Genomic DNA, 22410 nt, shown 5'->3' with positions numbered 1-22410 from the left:
GTCAGTAACATAGATGGCAGTTCTGTTTTTCACAGAAATGGGCATTTTCAGGGAAGGTAGCAGTCAGTAGTTCCTTTTTTCTATCATGTGTGCTGTGTCTATCCTTCTCTGTCCATCTGGAACTGCAGTCACTGAGTCTGCCCAAGACAGTTTAATGTCACAAACACAGGATAAAGCAGATGTATGAGGGGCATCTCCTTGAGGGCCACCCTGATCAACCTGCTCTGCTTTGCTGAGGGATGTGAAGATGCTGATCTTGATATAACTGCTCAGATCCTTCTTGCCCTGGGAAGGCCCAAGTTCATCCCATGATCACACTTCAGTGGTCCCATTTTGACAGCTCTGTTGTCAAGTGGTGAGATATCCCACCTAGGTGATCAGGTTTACATGTGAGAGCTATAAGGTCTCATTTTTAGGAAGCAGAAATTTGTGAGGACTCTGAAGAGATTTCAGTGGGAGAGATAGATCTTGTCATAAAAATATCTCTTGTGTGTGAATTAAGTGGAAAAGTAGTGATCTCTTTTCCTGAAAGAAATAATTTCATCCTGATAACAGCTTAAACTCTAGGAAAACAGAATAGAGGAGAGAATAGCTGTTGGAGAGAGTTAGGAGCCATCTGGTTCCCTGCTTGCTGTACTCAAGCACTTGGGGTGCTGTGTGGAAAGCAAAGTTGCAGCACCCTCTGGGAAGCACAAAGTAGACAGTGTCACTCCACTGTGACACACAGTAACCTTCTGTCCAGAGCTAATGGCAGATCCTTCACACTTCCTTTAGCTGGCAGTCAAACTTTTGACCTGCACCTGTGTTTTGCTGAAAGCCCAGTATGTTGTGGGATAGGGCAGAAACCAATGTTTTGGAAACCTCTGTGTTTACCTAGAATAAACAGTAGGTTGCTTTTTTCCCCTCAAAGTTCTGTAGGACAGTCAGACAATGGAAGATCACTGTTTTGTGGGGAATAAAGAAGCACCTGTGAACTATGACTTTATAAATTCTATAGGAAAGGCAGAACTTTGAGATTCAGGAAGCTGCTGCTCTGAAGTCTTGACTTTATGAGGCATCCAAGCATTTTGTTGTTTATTTCAGCAGAAGAAAGATTATACCTGCTATCTCTGCAGATGAAATCTGGAGCAGTTCATAGGTTTTACAGGCTCTGAGCTCTGCTCTTCCCTCATCCTGTTGAATTTATAATGTCTGCAAACTTTCTCCCATCCATTGCACACACACTGAAGTCAAAGACGAGAGGCTGTTGTGACTCAGGCCCAGGCTGCTTTCAGTGGACACAGAGGCACTGTTTTATGTGGTCTCAGAACCCTTTCACCCACTTGATTTACTCTTGCTGGTATGTAGATTTCAAATAGTCATCTATAGAAGTGCTTGTCACTGCTGAGTTTCAGCTGAAATTAGCCTCTATTTAAAAATCTTTTGCAAGTGTGTGTCTTGTGTATGTGTGCCAGGACTGACTCATCTTGTCGAAATTTCAGCTGCCTGATCTTTCACAAATTGGGATTCATTTTTTTCTCTTGGATTTTTTTTCCTAGGATATCAATATCTATGAGAGGTTTCCAGTTGGGTGAATTGTTTCTAGATTTTTTTTTTCTCAGCTTTGGGGTGAGAAATCCAAATGTGATTCAGTCTTTTTTTCTTACCACTGGCAGTAACTGCAATGCTGTCAGGGTAAAGGAGTATTTACAAAGACCCATTTCTTGAATATTTAGCTTTCTTCTAGTGAACAGATCTTGTACATCTGATTTTTTGAGTCACAACAGCCATAAGCACAAAATACAAACATGCCAACAAGCCATGTAGCTTAGACAGCTGTCCAAATATTTATGCTTGTGCCCCTCAATCATTAACATGTACAACTGAAATGCTGAAGTTCAATTACAAATCCAAACCCACTGAGAATTTTTCTTGTATCCTTTTGTAAAATGTTGTGTCTTTGACAGATGGCTTAGTAACCCCAGGCAGCATCTTTGTAGCATCTTTATCTCTTATGGCTCCTGGGAGATGTTGGTGGGTTTGGGGCCTGCCTCATTCCCTAGTTTCAGTGGGATTTACTCCCAGCTTTGGCTGAGGCTGGGGTTCCACCTGCAGAAAAGGCCAGCACAATCTCTGTAGTGTTAGCCATGATCTGATTCAAATGTGACAGAAATGCAGATTAATGCCTGGAGGTCATGATTCTGATACCTGTGGAGCAGGACAGAGGGCAGGTCTGGTGGCTTGTACTGGGATCCCTCTCTCTATTTCCCATCTTGTTCTCCGCTTTTCTCTTTGCTGGACTGCAGTGTGGTATCTCAGGTCCCCAATGCCCCCTCTCAGAGCAGGGCTGAAGGCAGCTGTGGTGGCTGCAGGGAAGGGGTGAAGGATGCTGGAAGTCCCAGGCTCTTTTCTCCAGAGGGATCTGGCAGGGCCTCTCAGGGTCACTTGGCAGCTGCATTTTCTCTCCCACATCATCCTTGCCTTGATTTCAGTCCTGGAGGTTGAGCTCTGAGCCCAGGTGCTCTGTGCTCACCTGTAGGAGCAGAGATCTCTCCCACATCATCCTTGCCTTGATTTCAGTCCTGGAGGTTAAGGCCTGAGCCCAGGTGCTCTGTGCTCACCTGTAGGAGCAGAGATCTTTCAGAGCCAGAAAAGAAGCAAATGGGGATGGGTGTTGGTTATTGCAGGTCCCCATGGCTGTGTTTGGGATGAATGTCCTCAGCCAGCACTGATGGGAAGCTGAGCAGACAGTGTTCTGCAGTGTGATGGATGTTCATTGGCAGCTGATGGAGAGCTCTGCAAATGTCACTGAGGCAGCAGTGTCCCCAAGTGCTGATTAGTGTTTGCTCTCTTGCATGACTTACTGGCAGAAAAGCAAACACCTCTGAGAAATGCAATTATGGCATGGATGCAGTGTATTTGTAGCCACAGTGAGGAGCCACTGGAAGAGGGTTGGGTTGTCAGGTTGGAAAGTCCACTATCAGCTCTGAACTTCCTGGGTTTCTCATCACCCAGCAGAGGCACATCCACAATAACCTCCTGCAGACCCTCTGGATGTGTAGCAAAATGCCAGTGCTGGGAGATAAATGGTCAGTTCACAAGAGATTGTCAAGCTGACATCTTGAAATATTCTCTCCATTTTAGAGTGACAGGCAGGGACTGCTCCCTGTCCCTGCAGGAGGGTGGGCATGGTGCCATCCTCCTGCAGGGCAGTGGCAGGAATTTCCTAAGCACAGACATTGAAATATCTGTGTTAGCCTGGCAGAACCTTGGGTGAGTTACCCTTTGGGTGGCAACACCAGAGGTTTTGGCCTTCCTGATGATGTTCAAGTGAGAAGGGCAGCTTCAACCTGCAGTTTTGAACTTGAGTTTGGAAAACACTCTGGACATTTTTTGGGTGCTCTTCAGTGGCTGTCCTCCTTTCTGCCAAGCACAGAGCTGCTGTATTCATATTGTTGTATATCATATTCCCAGAGTCTCATACCTTCTGGGTGGTTTTCTCACAGCAGCTCTTCACAGCAGTGGTGTTGTTGCTTCTCAGTCAGGGCTCCTCTCCCAGGCTCTCCCTGACCACCCCACCCCCTTTAATCCCAGCTACCTCCATGGGCTACAGCTGCTGCCCAATCAAGGACATCACAGCTGCAGCCCATTTACAATAACTAGAATCAGGGCAGGGTCACTAATACAATGCAGAGATCTTTCACTGCCATACATATATTTACAATACATATATTCACTCAGGCCCCTACATTTCCCCCTTTTCTTTTAACAATTATACAATTACAATACACATTTTTGTCCCAGCTCTCAGGCTGCCACAGCTCTCAGCTGTCTTGAATACATACAAATCCCTAGATGTTCCCAGGCTCTTTTCCTCAAAGGCCATAGTCTTACAGCCCTCTGCTGTTACAGCTCCTTGATTCAAAGGCCATACTATATTCTAGAGTCCCAGCTCTCTGGGTGCACAGCTCTCAGCTGTCCTATCTTCTACTGTCCCAGCTCTCGGCTGTCCGGAGGATTCCATACCTTCATTTGATGTTTGGCTGCATGTTCTTAATCACGTCGGGGTCACCAGATGTTGTATTCATATTGTTGTATATCATATTTCCAGAGTCTCATACCTTCTGGGTGGTTTTCTCACAGCAGATCTTCACAGCAGTGGTGTTGTTGCTTCTCAGTCAGGGCTCCTCTCCAAGGCTCTCCCTGACCACCCCACCCCCTTTAATCCCAGCTACCTCCATGGGCTACAGCTGCTGCCCAATCAAGGACATCACAGCTGCAGCCCATTTACAATAACTAGAATCAGGGCAGGGTCACTAATACAATACAGAGATCTTTTACTGCCATTCATATATTTACAATACATATATTTACTCAGGCCCCTACACATATATTTACTCAGCCCCCTACACAGAGCTGGAATTTCTTCTAGCCATTGGCTCTGCCAGTGCTTATCCTCTGCTGCTGCCTTTATTTGCCTGCCCTTCCCAATGAGTTCTCCACTTCCTTGTCCTCTCCCCTTCCACCTTGCCTCCTCCCAGACCTATTCTCACTGAAAAATGTAATGCCCAAGTGTTAGTCCCTTGCATCAGCACAAGTGTGGAGAGGTGAGAAAACAAACCTTGCTCATGCCCTTTTCCTTCACACTGTTAAGAAAAAAAAAAAAAAAAAAAAAAAAAAAAAAAAAAAAAGCAGGAAAGGTGACATTTTTCCTTCCAGGGCAAAGTTTTTGCTGACTTGAAAAGAGGCAGGATTTCATTGCAAAAATTCTACTTTATTTTTCTCTCCCCTGTTCCCTGCCACTATATCTTAAGTTCATTGCTTTGTTTTGTCCACAAATCACCTGCAATCCTTCAGTGAAGGTTTTTGTATCTTGCTGACTTTATGTCTTCTTGAACAGTGCTTTGCACAGTAGGGACACAGCTCTAGCAGGGTTCTTCAGGGTGTAATCAGAACCCAAAATACCTGAGGGACTGTGTAAGCATGGCATTATCATCCACTGCTTCTCAGCTCATTATGGAAACCTTTACTTCAGAATAGTGGCACCTCCTTCTCCTTTGGTAATTCTCTTTAAAATGTTTTATTAATGCAATTACCTGAATTTAACTGAGCAAAGCAAGGCCTCTCATCAAAAGGCACGTGCAGGCAGGTATGCAGCTCTCAGCCCCTGAAACACAGTGTGTCCATCCTGATGCTGGAGAAAAGGAGGCAGTGAAACCAAAAAGGGATTCTCCACCCCCCAGAAGTGTGCCAGAAATAGAAATTTCTGAACAGAAATAGAATTTAAGTGGTGTAAACAACAGCCTGACCACCAGGTACCCAGCCTTGGAGTGCAAGCTCATCAAATATGAATGGAGCACTTGGGGTGGTGCAGAGTGTTAGGGGTGGGGTGGTGCTCTTAGAGAACATTTCTCTGAGAAACCAGAGTGGGCCAGCATGGGTCCCCCGTTGTAATATTGGCATTTTTCTCTCCAAGATGTGTGCAGCAGGCTTTTTTTTTCCTACTATGACTCAAACAAGTGGGGCTTTTTTTTTTCCCCTTCTTGTGTGTTCTGCAATTTCACATATGGCTAGAAAATCATAATACAAAAGAAATTTCAATAACGTGCCTGTGCTTTAATAAAAGGAGCCATGAACAATGCCAGCTCTGAAGATAGCACACAGCCATTGAAATCAGACAGGGGAAACAGAACATCAGTCAGATGGAAAAGTATGATTTATTATCTCCCTCCTGGCAAAATTACAGTGACAATGTCTATGCAAAGGAATCTAAAATTACTGACTTACTGTATTTCTGTCATAATTTGTACCAAGAAAACATACTAAAATAGATAGGCCTGTCACATATTGATCTATAGTGAAACCTATTTTTAAAATTATGCTATGAATTTAGCTACTGATTCTGTAACATATATATCACATTATGCACAAATATATTGTTCCAATAGGTGGAAGAAGGTGGGCTTTATTCAGAATTTGGCTAAAAAAATCCATGGAAGAAAATAGAGCACAGTAATACATGGGAGGCCTAAAAAGCTCAGAGCTCAGTGATGCTGGCTGTGCCACACACAGACTGTCTCAGAGCTCTCCACTGAAATGGATGAGACCCAAAACCTGAATCCCCACCATTCAGAATCAGCAGGAACTGAGCACAGGCCCCTGGTTTTAGTCACAGTGCAGAGCTCAGCCTGTACATGCAATCCCAAGGGATTGGTATTTCCCCAGTCAATATGACACAGGAATTAATATGTGCCCAGCATTGGTGCTGCCAGAGCTGGGGCTGGGCTTTCAGTGATTCACTGCAGGAAAAAGCCCATCAGCTCTGCTGCCTTCCAGAGAGGGGGCTGAAGTGAAGGAGAGGGGATATCTCTGCACAGCCAGTGGAGAAGCTCTGGCAGCTTCCTGCCCTCCCTCCATGGCTGCTGGAGCCTTGCTGTTAAGAAAATGGAAAATGTAGTACCTGCAGGTGTTACCAAGAGTGGTAAAATCAAGTCTGAGGCTTTATTGTTGTGCCAAGGAGAGACCTGCTCATCCTTGGCTCTCCCAAGCTGTTTGTCTCTGTCACCCAGGCTGTTTCTGTGGGGCTGCTGAGCAGGAGGAGCTCCTCAGGCCATCAGCTTAGGAAGAAGGATGTCATCCTTAGAAACATCCAGAGCTCATTGGTGAGAAGGTTTTTAGGAAACTATTTCCTGCCAGAGGGAGGGGAAGTGCAGGTATGTGTTTGTTGCCACTGGAATGTGCTCTATGCAGAATTGCATTCATTAAAAAGTGCTCAATCAGCCAATTATTCTAGTTACTGTTTTAAAAGCTGTAATTAGATAAGTTGTGTAGTGACAATGCTCAGTCTAGTTGCAAAATAAGGATGTGTGAGGCTTCCTTACTCTGTTCTGTGGTAATATCAGAGGTAATTCTTTGGGAATTGCAGTGAAATCAGTATGCTTGGAGAAGCAGTAGGGTTTGAAACAGCTCTTGAAAGCTGGGAATCTCTCAGTTTGTTAGCTGTGGTCATCCCAGTCAGCAAAACTTTGTGACTGAGGGTTAGCCCAGTGTGTTCTCTCATCACAGGTAACCCATTCAAACCTGATTTCAGCTCACATCCCTCCCAGCCTGTGCTCATAACCAAAGGATGACATCCCCTGAGGGACAGGAACCTCCCTGGCAGCTGCAGAAGGAACAGGACCAAGGTCCACATCTCCTCCCCAGCAATGTCTGGTTGTATTATACCTTCCTCCATAATGGAAACTCAGTGTTTTATCAGTACATGGAGCTGATCTCACCACCTTCTCCCATCTCAGTGTGCACAAAGGAGGAAACAGCAGACATGTGTAAAAGGGATCACCTTTCTGACCAGGGCCTCCATTCCTTTCTCCCTGCTCCAGGAGGCTTTCTCCTGCATCTGGCTCCATCATTGCAAAAGCCAACCAGGAGGGAATGGAGAGCAGAAAGCTGCCAGCTGGGCTCACTTCCCTTGCTGACATTAAAAGCAGCTTAACAAAGGTGAAGCACACCCAGACATTTTGTGTGTGTCCAAACAGGGCTGCACATCACACGTTGGAGCCATCTGTCATGTCTGTAACCTTTCAGGAGTCCCCTTCCTGGGCACTGGCCATGTCTGAACTAAAACACCATTGTCATCGAGTCATAAAAATTATCAGCCAAGTGCCAGAGCCCCAGGGTAAGGTGAGGTGCAACTATTGTAAGGAATAAAAGGAGACATAGATCAAAGCAAAGAGAGTGTTCTCACGGAGGAAATGCAAAGTCATGTTTTTACAGAAAGCTTTGCTGCTGCTCTCGGGAGGGAAAAGCAACCACGAGACTGCAGACACACAGCTCTGGTGGAAAAGGGGCCAGGACTGAGCTCAAGGTTGTCTCTCTCATCAGCTAATGGAGGAGTCACTCTTCAGATCCAGACAGGGTTCCAGGAGCCTTTTAAACTCATCAGATTGTGTGGCACAGAGCTGATCTCTGAGTGCAAAGCTCCTAAAGCCATCAGAGCCCTGACTCATCAGATGTGGGCCCAGGATAGCCAGGATGAGGTGCATCTTCTGTGCCCCTCATCTGCCTTTACTGATCTATAGGGCTCCCCAGGAATGTGTACAAAGAATGGCAAGGAAAATGTTGTTTGTGATCATGGACAGGCATGGCAATGAGGAATGAGAGGAATACACAGCATCCTTGTGCTTTTCCAGCTCCAGAATCCAAGCCTGGTCACCAGCACCCTGGGAAGACTCTTGTGTTAGCAATATTTGTGTGTGTGTTGAGGGCTCCCTTAAAAACAAGACCTCAGCATCTGCTTCTGCTGCTTCTTGGATGCCAGGTGCTTGGTTTAGCCAATCTGCAGTGTGGTGCAAGCATTTTTCAGTTTTTGGATGGCAAAGTTGATTTGTATTGCTAGGGCTCCACATAAGTAGGATAGAGCTCCAATTTTTTCACTGCAGATAAATTATCTAATGACTTAATAGTTTTTTCCTGTTGCAAAGTCATTTGCAACCTGATGGTGTTTTCAGTGAGTGTGCTTGTCTATAATTACTCAACATATTGTTGATTTGAGCAACTTTCCACCTATGGAGAATCCAGGGGGTTACAGTTTTTTTAGTATAATTTATATTGTATCTCCACTAGCTGGCTGGATGATTTCTATTTTATTAAGTGGCAAAAATGAGAGAAAGTTTTGCACTTTGAGGGTTTTTGTATTGGCACATACAACAGAGCCATTTACCAAATTTTTAACAGAAATTAGATGGTTATTTATGCACTGCTTATAGTGAAGCCAAGTGAGCAGCTCAGAAGAGAAGTAGGCAGGTTTCAGTCCCACCTTCAGGTGGAACTTGTTCACCAGCTCCTTCTCCACAAGTTTGGCACCTGCAAAATTTCTCAGCTGAAAGCTCTCTGAATTTTCCTGCAATCTTCTCCTAATCTGTCTGAGATCACAGGCAATTTCAATAACAATGAAAATGATTCTAATTTCTCCTCCAGGAGTATCTCTGATGAATGCTATCCCAGTTCCTCTTTTATTCCTCTCCCCTGGTTTATGACTTCCCACCTCAGCCATAATATGGAAGCCATTTTTGCCTCCAAATTTACTCATCAGGTCCTTTCAAACTTTCTTCCCTTTCTTGCTTCCTGCCAATAAATTCCCCACCTGAAACTATAGCTACAGGGATAATTTCCATCAGAATTGCCATTGTCCGTAGTGTCATTAAAAGTTACAGCTCCTCTTAAGATGAAGTGCCCAATTTGACAGACGTCACTGTGCATCACTCTGCTGCTCCTGCTGTTTTGAGCAGGATGCCTTCAGTCCAGCCTGTCTCAGGGATTCTCTCTGGGAGTCTCTTGAAAACTAAAAGAGAGAGGGATTGACAGCAGCCATGGCTTTCAGTCTTCCTTTTCTTGGAGCCCAGCACTTGCAAGGGGTGGGACACACCCAGAGTGTGGGCAGGAGGTGAGTGTGGATACAGTTCATGGATCTGAATCTATGGCAGTGATGCCTTAAGTGTGCAGAGCTGCCAGCTGACATCCATTGCATCCCAAACCACCTTGGCATCAGCAGAAATGCAGAGGATGGCACTTCCTTTTTAAGGGGTTGGCACTTCTTCTTCTAAAGTGTTCTTGAAGGGGGAGAAAGTATTTCAACTCCATAATCAGTAAAACTGCCAAGAAAAGCATTTTTTCCCTTTGCAGTATCACCCAGAAGAGGAACATCCTTAGACACCATGTCCTTTTTGGTGTTTGAAGGAGCTGGGAGCTGAAATGCCTGATTTTGGTTTGCAGTGGTACTGAGAGTCCTGGTATCTCCTCTGCCTTTGCTCTGAGGTGATGACTCCTTGGGTTTCCCCAGAGCTCAGAGTCAAGCCCACTGGCTTAGTTTTGTGCTTATACCCCTCTTTGTGTTCCAGTCAACCAAGCAGATTGCTCCAGTCCTTCAGGCCATGTTATAAATTCACCTTTTTGACTGAAGAACACCACAGCCCTCAATAACAGAGTTCAGTGAAAATACTTGGATTGTCTTCCAATGCAGCCTCTGCATGATGATCAGTAGGTGCATTGTAACATGATTAGGTGGTTGTGAACACTTATTTTGTTCCCCCAAAGAAAAGTGAAGTATTCCTGGTACAATAGCTGTGAAGTCTGTGTTGCTCTGCACAGTCTGGTAGGAGCTGTGTCTGCTTGGTGAAGGGCTGTTGTGTGTCAGGCAGCACAAGAACCTGATCCTTCTGCACCACTTCATGGGACCTTGGCAATGAGGTGAAGCTTCCAGGATGGGATTTGGGCACAGCCTTGTACAAAATCTCTTCAGGCTGAGCTGTAGGAAGGAGGGGAAGAGAGCAGCACAACGAATCCTGATTACTGCATCTCAGGCTTTGAGCAGCCTGACTTCAGCAAAGATGTAAATCTTCTTCCATGAGGCAGAAAACCCAAGTACAAAGAAAATGCCACACAATTCAAGGCCTTTTCTTGGAAAAGTGAGGAGAGGTCCTAAGTGCTGGGAAATGGCTGAGCTAAACATGCCTGGAGGAGCTGGTGTCTAAATTCATGGAGTGGAAGGTCTCCAGGAGTAAGAGTTTTAATGATACAAGATCTACTGGCTCTTGAAATCCTCAGGTGCCAAACAGCACTTTAGTCTTGGAAGGCTGCTTGGAAAATGAGCAGCATTTTCCCAGCTCCTGGGGGGGTGTGAGCCTCAAACCCCAAGTCTGAGCAAAGCCAGCTGGAAGAATCCCAACTGATCACAAGGAACTGCAAACTTGGTCTGAGACATCTCCTGGCTTGGAAACCAGTTAGCCTGGTGAATGTGGCAGCAGAGCAGAAAGTGAGGGAAATGGTTTCTCATTGACTGACAGAACAAACAGGTGAACAAAAAGTATCAGTCAGATGTCATCTGCAGGGGTTTTAGTTTGTCTTAGGTAAATCACTCCCTCTCCACCTCTCCAGAGCTGTTGTAGAAGCAGCTAAGAGTGATGGACAAGCAGACAGAAAGACAGAGAAATCCTGATTGCAGGCAGGCAAGAAGAGGGCTGCAAAATGATATTTCACAGATACAGATGTGCCTCCTCCTTTCACTCAAGGAGAATATTCCCTACGTGGTGAGGACATAGAAAAGCCTTTCCCACGTTTGGGACAGCAGAGGGGTGGCTCAGGTGCTGTAGCTATGGCCAAGACATGAGCTAAGGGAGAAATACAGAGATGAGGTTCAGTAAGTACTTGCAACAGGAGAATTCCTGTGACTAAATGAGATGACTGAGGTGCTTCTTGCAAGGTCTTGCCTCAAATCTTGAAGTTTTGTGTGTCAGTTATTGGTGTGATTGTACCACTTTAATTCAGATCTCTTCAGCTGTAGAAAAACATAAAGGAGTAGATTTAACCATTCTGAGTTCTGAATCCAGATTTCCATGTTCTTCTCTCCACCTCTCCCTTATATTTGGAAATAATCAGTTTTGTAGAGTATTGCTTAAAGAATTGTTTGATTGTGTGATCTCTATGGGTGCCCTCCTTTTAGAGGACTTTTAGAGGGCCTGCTCACAAAATAGATCCCTCAGAGGTAAAAAATTTTTTGAAACCTTGTAGCAGACTAAAGGACCCAGGTGGTGCCCAGCATTGTAAGAGAGGAGTAGCTGGATGATGTTAGCAGTCATAATTCCTACATCTGCTGGCATTTGCTTCCCAAAAGAGGGTGAAAGCAGTGGGGAGCTGGTGTGTGTGGGTGCAGGAGTGAAGATCAGGAGGTGGAGCACCCATATCCTGGTTGGTTTCCCCATTTCCCCTGCTCAGGGTGTATCTTGTTTTTCATTCTGCTGCCTTTGCTGCCTTTTCCATGTGTTTGTTTATGTTGTCTATCAAGTTTATCATTATGTGCCCGTGCACATAAAATCTTTATTAGCCGTGTGTATTTTCTATTCTCTGTTCTAATTTCCCTTCCTTCTTGCATTGTTAACAAACTCTGCTGATTGCAGATGTTTCCCATTTGACAGCACCTGAGCCTCAGGTTTGCCAGGCACACAATGGAGGGAGTGCTGGCTCCTTCCTCTGGCCATCCTGAGGTGTGATGGGGCTGTCCCACAGAGGATTGCCCAGGGACTGAACCTGCCCTCCCAGCCAAACCTGGGCTCACAGTCCTCTTTGAGATCAGTAGAACAGAAGAGAAATAGAAATGGGGCTGTGATCTCAGGGGTGCTTATGAATGGGTTGTGCAGCTCCAGTCTTTTTGAAGTGACTGGCTGAAGGAGAGATCAGGGTCAGTGCAGAGGCTGAGAAGGCCCCTTGTGCTCTGTGCCCCATTTCAGCTGCTGTTAAAAGCCCATGGATGGTGGATAGATGTTGGCCACGTCTGCTTCCCACCAGCTTGGCTTGACTTGGCCCCTGCCCTGACAACAGCATCCAAGAATGTGTTACCCCACTGGCTCTGAGGGTCACTGCTCTCACCGCCATGAGGAGTGGAGAGGGGGTAAAAAGAATTTCAGTGCTGCACTGGTTTGGCCAAGTCAGGCTGCTCTACTGACTGATACCTTCTACAGAAGGGCTCAGCTTGCTCCTGACAGAGCCATTTCTGGAATCATATTGAGCAGGGCAGGACCATGCAATGGTGTGGATATGTGTCCATGTTGTGGCTGGGCAGCAGGAGCACCCTTTCCTTTGGGGCAGTGGTCAGAATGTTTCTTCACCAACAGCTCTTGAAATCCTGCCTAATAAATCCTTCCCTAGAGAGTTTTCTAAGAGATTATCCTGCCTTGGACACAGGAGTGAGTAAATTACCACCTTTTGTGATCCTTTAATCTTAACACTCTTTCCAGAAGACCAGTTAAAGGGACACAGATAATGCATTTGCACTGTTCATGTGGGACAGTGTCCTCTCTCCCTCATACTACAGAAAACCCCCTGTGTTTTTTCAGTATCCTTCAGCAGGGATGAGAGCTCCTTTTCTGGAACTGTTCTTTGAACTTTGGTGGCTGCAAAAGTGTAAACCACCCCTCTGTCATGAGGGATAAATCTTTAAATTGGGAAATAGGAAACCAAAATTAAGGACATCTTCTGCTGGTTCCCTGTTCTTCACTGGTTCCCAGTTTGTCCTTTTGCTGCTTGGGCTTCCTGCTGCCTGTACCAACAGACAGAGGACATTTTGGCCAGTGTCCCAGAATTGTTCCACAAGAAGGGTAGCACCAGGGAAAGTAATAGCTTGGATACAGAGCCTGCAGACAACAGTTTCAAATGCTCAACCAGTGTGCCTGGGGCAAAGTCCTTTCTGAACGGGCAGGGATTTGCAGGTCACATCCCAAAGCACATCCCATGGAAGAAAGTGCCCAGGCTCTCATAAACCAAGAGGACAGGAGGGCAGAGTCCCCCATGGTGAGTGGCACTGACAAGTGACCTAAGTGCTCAGATAGAGGAAGATCCTGGTGACAAGACCAAGTGGCTTGACCTTAACACAGTGAGGAGGAGGAGGTGGCAGGGAAGGGTCTGGTTCATGCCAAAGCTGCCTTTTCATCTGGTGGCTTAGGTCGAGCCTCTAAAGGGGAGAATGATGCCTTAAGTTTTGGCTTCTATATTTCTCAGATTCTGTGCTGCTTTATTGTGTAACTCTGAGCTTCATACTAAGTGTTAGCAAGCTCTCTTCACAGGGTAGCTGAACAACACTCCTTTTCCAGCTTGTCCAAGGACAACTGTTACAACTCCAGGCCCAAAAAGTATCAACAGTGGACTGAAGAGAGAAAAACAAGGAGGACATAGAAAAACAAGGACTTCATAGCCTAAAGCTGTAATTGGACCATTAACTCCAATATGCAAATGGAGCAGAACTTATAAAAGTGTGAGACCTTGTGACTGGTCATCCATTTTGTGACCATTTTGGTTCATCTTGGGTGCAGCCCTGGCTGGGCTCATGTGCTGCCCAAGGTGTAACCATTGAGGCCTTTTAATAAATCCCTGCTTTACTCTTTAACTCTGTTCTAGGTCAGCCTTCTCAAAGCATCATTTCACCGTGTTCTGCCAGGGTGTGCTTTCCTTCTCTAATTGTGTGCAGCTCTTCCTGCTTGGAAAGCTGCTCTGAGCATCAGGCAACATCCTGCTTTGTCACAGTGTCATTTTCAGGCTGCACCACCAAGGCTGAGCAGAAGATGTGTGTGTCATGTCTCATCTGCTCAGCTGCAGAGTCGTTCAGGGGCAGCCTCTGCTTGTGCTGATCCCCTTTGAGCCCTGCATTGGGCTGAGCCCTGGAAAAGCATCACTTATTCCTCAGCATTGCAGCCACTGGAGTTGTGAGGATGGGTACAAGCCCTGCAGGAGATGTCAGTGAAAGCTTCCACAAATCACAAGATCTAGTTCTACTGCTCCATATAATTAGTGATTAAAATGAGTAAAAACAAAGCAGCAATTTTCTTATTGATCCCTCAGCAAATAGCTCTGTCTGTTTGCTTCTGTATTGTTTCTTCCTATTAAATAGCCTTGAATAAGAAATGTCAGTCAAATGAATTTAGATTCCTGGTGCTTGAGACAGAAATCAAAGCAGGATTGAAAGAGGAGCGATAATTAGAGAGAGGAATTCCACCTCCACACACTTCTTCCCTTGCTCAAGGAGTGCTGATTTTATCTAAATTGCCAAAGCCATGAGCAAATGAGAGGTGATGGGAATTATAGACTGCAGATGCTGAGACAAAGCAAGGGAAGCTTTAATTAGTGCATTTGAAGGTAGAAATAAATTTCCTGGGAATAAATTATTCGACTCAAGACACATGAAGCTTCTCAGAGGTGAACTGAAGAGCTTCTTACAAGCCACAAACAGGGGGCTCACAGGTTATATCTGTCTTGTAGAAATGAGTGACCCAGCACTGAGGTATGAAATACATCAGCATGAATCCTTCTTTCTTTGCATCCCACTTTATTTTCTAATATTGAGTAATATTTTTTAATATTGAGGAATTCTCACAGCTGCAGATGGACATAAAGCAGAATTTTTCCCAATACCCACATTTACTCACTGAAATGTTAGTGATGGATGCTGAGAAACTGGGAGTTACATATCAAACCTACTGGTACTGAAAGGAAGTTATTTTCCTTTTAATTCTCCTTTTTTTCTCCTTCCTTAGCTCTGCTGCCATGCTTTCATGACACCAGCACACACATAAGGCACTGGAAACCTTAAAACACTGACCTTTCTATGTTTGCAGCAGATTTTCACAGCTTTTTAAAGGTCGAGACAGTAACAATTTGGAGGTGGGTAGAGCTTCCAGGCCAGATTGGTGGTGCTGAAACAAAACCATTTTGCTGGGTGCTTTAATCCTGAATTCCCTGACTCAGCAGAATTACTCAGTCTCTTAATTGTTTATGTATTTTATGTGGGACTGTTGCTCACAACCCTTGTTGAAGCAAGCAGGAGAGGGGCCAGGCTGAGATCTCATGGTTGTGCTACAGGAGTGCTCACAGACCCCTGAGGCAGGTGCTGCACAAACACAGAATAAAATGGGATTGTCCCTCCAAGAGCAACACTGTTCACCTCTGCTCTGAAAAGTGGGAATGCAAACAGCCCAGGAGGCTGGGGCATGGACAGGCCATGCCAGCAGCACCCTTCCAACAGCTGGGGGGGCTGGCAATGGTGGTCTATGTGAGAGATGGGTATGGCCTGGAAAATCAGCCTGTCCTCCCTTCCTGGAATGAACCTTCCACAAATCCTGCTCTTCTTCTGGCCACACGTGTAGGATAACACAGATGGGTACAGCAAGGTACAACCTAGAGGCTGCAGCTCAGGATTTTTGGCAAAGGGACTAAAATCCTAAAAGACCTGGCACTCTGCATGGGCAAACAAGGCTCGTTGGTTCTCTGATGTTGTGGTTTCCTCTCTCAGCTGTCGCTCTGTTGTGCCGGAGGTTAACTTGTATCAGCCATGATGAACGACTCAGTCAAGGGGTATTGAGCGCTGATGTGTTTATCTTGTGGCGAGATGGGAATGTTGCAAACTTGTGAGCTGCGGGAGGCCACGGGCTAATCTGACCTTTGTTCCTAGCCCTCGCCATGCGAATGGTGTCGCTGCGAGCCCAGCAATGAAGTTCACTGTGTTGTAGCAGACTGCGCAGTCCCCGAGTGTGTCAACCCGGTCTATGAGCCAGAGCAGTGCTGTCCTGTCTGCAAAAATGGTAAGAAAGAACCGTGTTGGCTTTAACAGAGACACAAAGGGAACTGTTGATTGAAGTGCTCTTACTGGGTTTGCTTCCATTGGCACGGGCTGGTCCTTCTCCTAATGTTTTGCTTATGGGGTGAACATTTAAGCTGCCCTTCCTGGCCTGTGGCTTCTCCTTGAAGCAGATGGAATGGCTGGCTTGACAAAGGTTTTATGGGATTGAGTCCTGATGTCAGTGATTGTTGTTTCATTTCTTTGTTATTTTCTCAAAATGAGTCTAATGGAGAATCAAGTACATGAGAAAGGAGAGGGCCTTTGTCCCTGCATTAACAAACCACTGGTTATTGCTTAAGGCCAAGGGAAAACTCACCAAAATCAGTGGCAGAACTTCTCCTGTGGCCAGTAAGACACCCCCCAACCCCAGAAGAACCCCATTGTTGGCTGTGTGCTGGAGTCTCTGTGTAGCACTGGCCCCCGTTGTCCTGCTGAGGTGATTTCATGAATTAGATTCATCAATACTTTCAAGAAATGTTCTGGAATGACTGGAAGTACCTCTTTGGAAAATAAACCTGTTTCCAAAAAGGTCTCCTGGGTCTTGTACCACAGCCTGTACTCACATACATCTCTGAAACAGCACCTTTCTCCTAATGGAGATGTGAAGACAGATGAAAAGGTAAGGCAGCTGCACATAAACTTTTTCACAGCTTTCTAAACATGTAAGAAATGGCTCCTTGGATTCATCTCCTTGTGTTTAGAATTCACTATCCGTATATATTTGCTCTTACAAACATCACTGCTGCTGGATAAGAGTAATGGCTGCTTTTGTACCTAAATGAAAATGTTGCTGAAGAAATAACATTTTCAACACATTTTCTGCTCTGTCAGACAGAGTAAAGGCAAAGAGTTGAAACATAAAATACTTTTACTGAAGGAACTTGAAAAATTAAAAATGTTTGGAAAATTACACCATAAATATTACTTGAAATCCTGAGGTTTGTATCTGTATTTTTGTTCAAAAATATTTTGTCATATTTTCATTGAGTTTTGTGTTTCTGTTGGAAAGCAGAAAATGTTTGTAGGAAATCTCATTGGTTTGCTTTTACTGCTGAAGTGCAGAGGAGAGGTTTGTTACCCGGCTCTGTGCACCACCTTTGTGTACAGCTGTGTTTGGCTGTGAGGTTTCTCATCACACTCACCAAGATTGGTGTCCTGGCTTGGTGACTCAGGCTGTCCCCAGGCCTGTCACTGAGCTCAGACCCACTGTCACCCCAACAAACACCTCTGGAGCTTGTGTGGCCTCTGTGTTCCTGTCTCAGGCAGGGCACCATCCCAAATCCCCCATTTCCAGTGGCAGCACATCCCACCCAGCCTGTGTCACATCAATCCCACCTGTGAGCACCCCTGGCCTTCCCAGGAGTGCAGGCTCACAGGGGCTCTCACAGCCCCAGCAGCTGCTGCATTTCCCACCATGGCCATTCCCCCAGGACCCCTTTGGGGCTTGGTGGCTCTCTGTGATGGTGACCAGGGCTGAGAAGCATCTTTCTTCCCACAACAGCCAGGGGGAAAGGGAAAGAGCAGCTCCTGCTGGTGGCACAAGGACAGGAGGGCAGGAGGAAAATCAGCTGTGTGCTGAATGGACTGTGGGACACAGTGAAGTGATTGGAACCCTCACAGGGAAACCAGGAGGCTTCATCCATGGTTTTAGCCAATCTCTCCACTGCTCTATTTGCTCATCTCTTGGGGATACACATAAAGCTCTACATCTGAGACCTGTTTTAGGCAGGGATGTATTTCCCAGCACCCCCTTCAGAGCAGCCTGGATGCCTTGGGAATGCTGGTCTCTGGGGCTGCAGCACAGCTCAGCCATGGAGGTCCTGGCAGTTCCTTGGGATGGAGGAGCATGTCTGCATGGGTGCTGTGGGGGAGCTGCACCCCTGCTGGTGTCCCAGCCTGGCTGTAGGGAGGGACAGCCCTCAGCTGGAAGGGCTGTCTGCTCCTGCTGCTGCTGCTGGGGCTGGCTGGCTCATAGCTGGCCCAAGCTGGCAGTCTGGGCTGTGTCCTTCACAGTGTAATGCAGTGATTCCCACAGGACAGAAATTGGTAGGCACCAAGGCAGTTCCTGTGTCGTGGGGAATCTGATCTCAGAGTTTGTCACTGCTCCTGGATGTGGCTGAGTGTGGCACACAGTGTTCACCTTTCTCTTACAGTCTGAGAGATTAAAATGGAAGTGTAGCAGCCATTCCTGTGTCCCTTCCCATCTGAATCCCTCTGCCACATCCTAATGAATGAGGAGCACAGTGTCTTCAGCTCTGTGTTCATCTTGAGACCAACATTTTGTCTTGCAGCTCTCTGCTTCAGCCAGCCAATTAAAGCTCAGTTTCACAAATGCATGAAGATAACACAAGCTGACAGACCCACTTAATGACTGAAACACCCTTTTTAAATTTATTTTTTTCCTTCCATTGGGTAGCTTTTGTCTTCTGCCAAGGTGGTGAAGACACAGTGCCATGTTCTGGTGTGATGAAAAGATTTTAGTCCCTGTGGTTGTAATGTCAGGCTGACAAACAGAAGAGCACAAGGGATACAGTTGTTGGTGGGGGGGGAGTATTCTCTGTGGTGCAAATCCTCAATTCAAAAGCTACCCCTTAAAGTTTTGGTAGGGAAAATCCTTATTTTAGGTTAAGCACAGCCCTGCATCATTTGCTGCACTATGCTAGGAGCATGACTTGCCTGCTTGTTTAGCTGTTGCTGCTATTAATGAGAGAATAATTCTCTTTCCATGCAGTCAGGTAGATTTTCATAACCTTATTAATTATGTTCTGCCAAGGGCAGAAGTGCTGTGATTCAGTGAGCACTGGCACAGGCTGCCCACAGAAGCTGTGACTGCCCCATCCCAGGCAGTGTCCAAGGCCAGCTTGGTCAGGGCTTGGAGCAGCCAGGGATAGTGAAGGTGTCCTGCCCATGGCAGGGGATGGAAGGGATGGTCTTTGAAATCCCTTCTGACCCAAACCAGTCTGGAATTCTGTGATTCTGTGATAATGCAAAAATCTGTTGATTCTAACATTCCTGGCCTTTCATAGAAAGCCAATACTGATTTCTGTCCCATCATTTAAGAGCAGTCTGAACAAATGGCTTGGGAGATTTGTTCCTTCTTGGCCAAAGAAATGAAATTGTTGTCTCGTGCCTCACTAACCACAGCAGCTCCTTCAAGGCTGGCTGTTCCTGGCAAGGGATCCCACATTCCACACTGAGCATGCAGACTTCACTGGGAGGCTCCAGTCTGGGGGTGAAGGAGGCAGAGGACGTTTTCTCCTTCATGTCCTATCATCCAATTTGTCAGAGTGGATTTTGAGGGCGATGGCTCCAGGTGCTGTGCAGCATTTCTGTCACAGAGATGAAAGGTCACTGGATTTCACGTTTCCTGGTAGTGACAGACCGCAGAATTATGGCCTCGAGTTGTTCTTTCAGTCCCTGTGACTCCTCCAGACAAAAGTGTGTCACTGCTGTTAACTCTCTGCTGTGTGGAGTCTCCAAGTGCCTGGCACTGTGAGAGTGCAGCTCGTGGTGCCACCACCTCTGTCCCTCCTGCCCCAGGTCCTGCTGCACTTCTGTGAGAACATCCCCCCACTGTGGCAGAGCCAAAATTCCCAGCCAGGTCTGCATGGCCCGGGCTGCAGAGGTGCCTGTGAGGTGTTCTGGGCCCTTCTCTGCTCACCCCGTGCCCTTCATTCCCAGAGCTCTGCTTGTCCCTCCCCATAAACCCATCCACTGCTGTGGGGGGAGCCCTGCTATTGGGGTGTGTGTGTTTTAGCTCCCTTTCTGTGCATCACTTGGAGGTTGCTCTTCCCATTTCCTTCAACCCTTTGGATGAGGTCTGGGAGCAGGGGATGGGGCCATCCCCACTGTATCATCCCTCACATCCTTTCATTTGGTTTAATCTGTGCTCCAGATTAAATGGGTTCCTCTGCTTTGCCAGCTTCGAGCAACTCTCGCCTGCTGCACTGCACAAAGGGAGAAATTCCCTGTGCTTCATTTTCTTGAGGGATGAACAAAACAAATATTATACATTTTTGGGTTGGGTCTGGTTTTGCCTCCAATTTAAGTTTGTTGTCACCAATCCTCAACAAAAGAATTTGTTGCCCAAGGAGCCAGATAAAAGCTAACATGTCCACAGTGAAATATTTCCTGGCAAGTGTGCTTACTCAGCCTGGGCTTCTGAAGACATTTGTGATGGAATACTGGGCAGCAGGAAGACATTTTGTAGATAATGTGTCACTGAGTCTTTAATTAAAGTTTTAAATTATCACACTTGATACAGATTTCCAAGTAAAGAGGCTGATCCTGCCATCCACACACAAGTAAAAGATCCCTTTGACCTTCAACAGATTTTACATTGGTAAAATAGCATGTCTTCATGCAAAGCTCTTGTGGGTATTTATTATAATGTGGTATAAATATTAATTAATCCCTACAAATATCTTCATATTTGAGGGCATGAGCACAAATGTGAGTAAATAATAATTTATTTCTGTGCATATAAACCCACATTTCACCTAAGCTTCTGTCTTAATGTATTGAAATATAAACTCAGTGCTCATTATTTCTCTGTTGGAGTTAATTTGAAATAAGCATTCTGCACCCCAGCCTGATCCTGCTGTAACACAGTGTGTCTTGCTCAGGAACCCCCCAGGGATTTTCCCAGCCTGTTGAAGCCTCTCCTTTGGCAAACAAATCTGTGTTCCACGTGTCCCTGAGTGAGCTTGGCATGTCTCTGTGTGCAGTAACACCTGGGGGCAGACCTTTGATGCTGCCTTTTCTTAGCAAGTGCCATGCAGAAATGCATTTTTTCTGAGTGGGAGATGTTTGGGAGTGCCCAGGGGGTGTCCCTTTGGAAAAGCTGGGCTGTGGGCACTGGGGCACTTGGTGAATGGGCATGGGCCTGGCTGTTCCTGTCCTGCCCAGCCAGTTCAGAGGTGGTTCATGAGCTTCATTCCCATTCCCAAAGTAAGCAGGGCAGGAATGCCCCAGGAAGAGGCAGTGGCAGTGCAGGCAGGGAGCAGGGCTCCTCCTTCCCAACAGGACAGCCAAACCCCTGCTCAGGGATTGCCCTGGCAGGGCAATGGGAGCTGTCCTCTTTGCAAAACCCTGTGGGATTTGGCAGGACAAAAGGCCCCATCTCAATTCTTGTAGGTGATGGATTAACAGTGCATGTTGGTAAGCAGTACTGACAAAAACCCTTCCCCACATGGTCTCTTTTGTTCCAAATTATCACTGCTTGAAAAGTGCCAAGGTTTTAATCCAGTGCAGAAATGTAGCTTGTTACTTATCTGCAAGATGTGGATCGCTGAAGCTCCAGGTCATTGTTTTGGAAAGCTTCTGCTTCCAACTTGATCAGTGACAAAAAAAAATCAAGGAAGCATGGAAAAAAATTACTAAAATTTGAGGAAAAAAGAGGGAAGGATTTGGGGACAGGATGTTTTGTCTGCCATTTGATTAAATACAACTGATGGAGGATAAAGGCAACACAGAAATTGTGGCAAGAGGATGAGAGAAGACTTCATGTTCATTTACTTTGTGGAAAACAGTGATTTGGAGCCATGGGGAGATGCCTTTAGAGAAAAATAAAAACAACAACAACTAAATAAAATTCCTCTTCTAATTTATTTCAGAAATTCCTGAAATGGCCAGATTTTAAGATTGCACTTAAACCCCCTTCAGTCCCAGTCTATGCAATGTGCTGGTTGGTTGTGCAGATGCCAGGGAATGTGCCCAGCCAAGGAGAAGAAGTGCTCCCCACGCCGGATTTTGCTGGACTCCACCATCCTCTCCCCAGGTCCTGGCAGCTGAAGGCAGTAGCATAGCATAGCCCCATCACCCTGCATGGTTGGGAATTACTGATGGCAGCCAACCTTTGGGGCACTTGGTCACCCCCACGGCCACCACCCCCTTCAGGTGTCATCCTGAAGGGCCACAGGAAGGACTGGATGATGCTCTCTGGGATGGCCACCAGGAGTGTGAACTGTGGAGCCCTCTGAGCTCAACTGAAGCAGTGATTTCCTTACCAACAGAAGAAAAAAAAAGGATTGATTTGAAAGCTGGTAGAAGATCAAGACTGAAAATGAAGATGTGTATTTGAGCCAGGCAGACACCAACCTGACAAAACACTCCAGTGCTTGCTTTACTGTTCCTTAAGAAGTCATTTTCCTGAAACTGATTTTCAGTGGAGCTCGTCCATCTGATCACTTCAGGCCAAGGGGTTAAAGGCATGTAGGTGCTGAACTTGACACAAAAGCATCTGTCAAGACCTAGATCCTCCACTGCTTTGG

General features: G+C 46.1%; 1 protein-coding gene across 2 annotated transcripts in view; it reads left to right on the top strand.

Moving 5' to 3' along the window:
• VWC2L (von Willebrand factor C domain containing 2 like) overlaps positions 1-22410 on the top strand; it is a 46369-nt gene that overhangs the window by 3771 nt on the left and 20188 nt on the right. The window contains exons 3-4 of one of the 2 annotated variants that reach the window (XM_058027992.1): positions 15971-16100; positions 21754-22219. In XM_058027992.1, the coding sequence (XP_057883975.1) occupies positions 15971-16100; positions 21754-21779 (156 nt within the window). In that variant the 3' untranslated portion in view covers positions 21780-22219. Of the gene's footprint in view, positions 1-15970; positions 16101-21753; positions 22220-22410 lie in introns of those variants that run through there. The other variant, XM_058027991.1, reaches the window with a different exon arrangement.

Source organism: Melospiza georgiana, chromosome 7 (genome assembly GCF_028018845.1).
Source record: "Melospiza georgiana isolate bMelGeo1 chromosome 7, bMelGeo1.pri, whole genome shotgun sequence".
Taxonomy (NCBI): domain Eukaryota; kingdom Metazoa; phylum Chordata; class Aves; order Passeriformes; family Passerellidae; genus Melospiza; species Melospiza georgiana.
The sequence above is the reverse complement of the archived record's forward strand: the minus strand, read 5'-3'. Positions and strand labels throughout refer to the sequence as shown.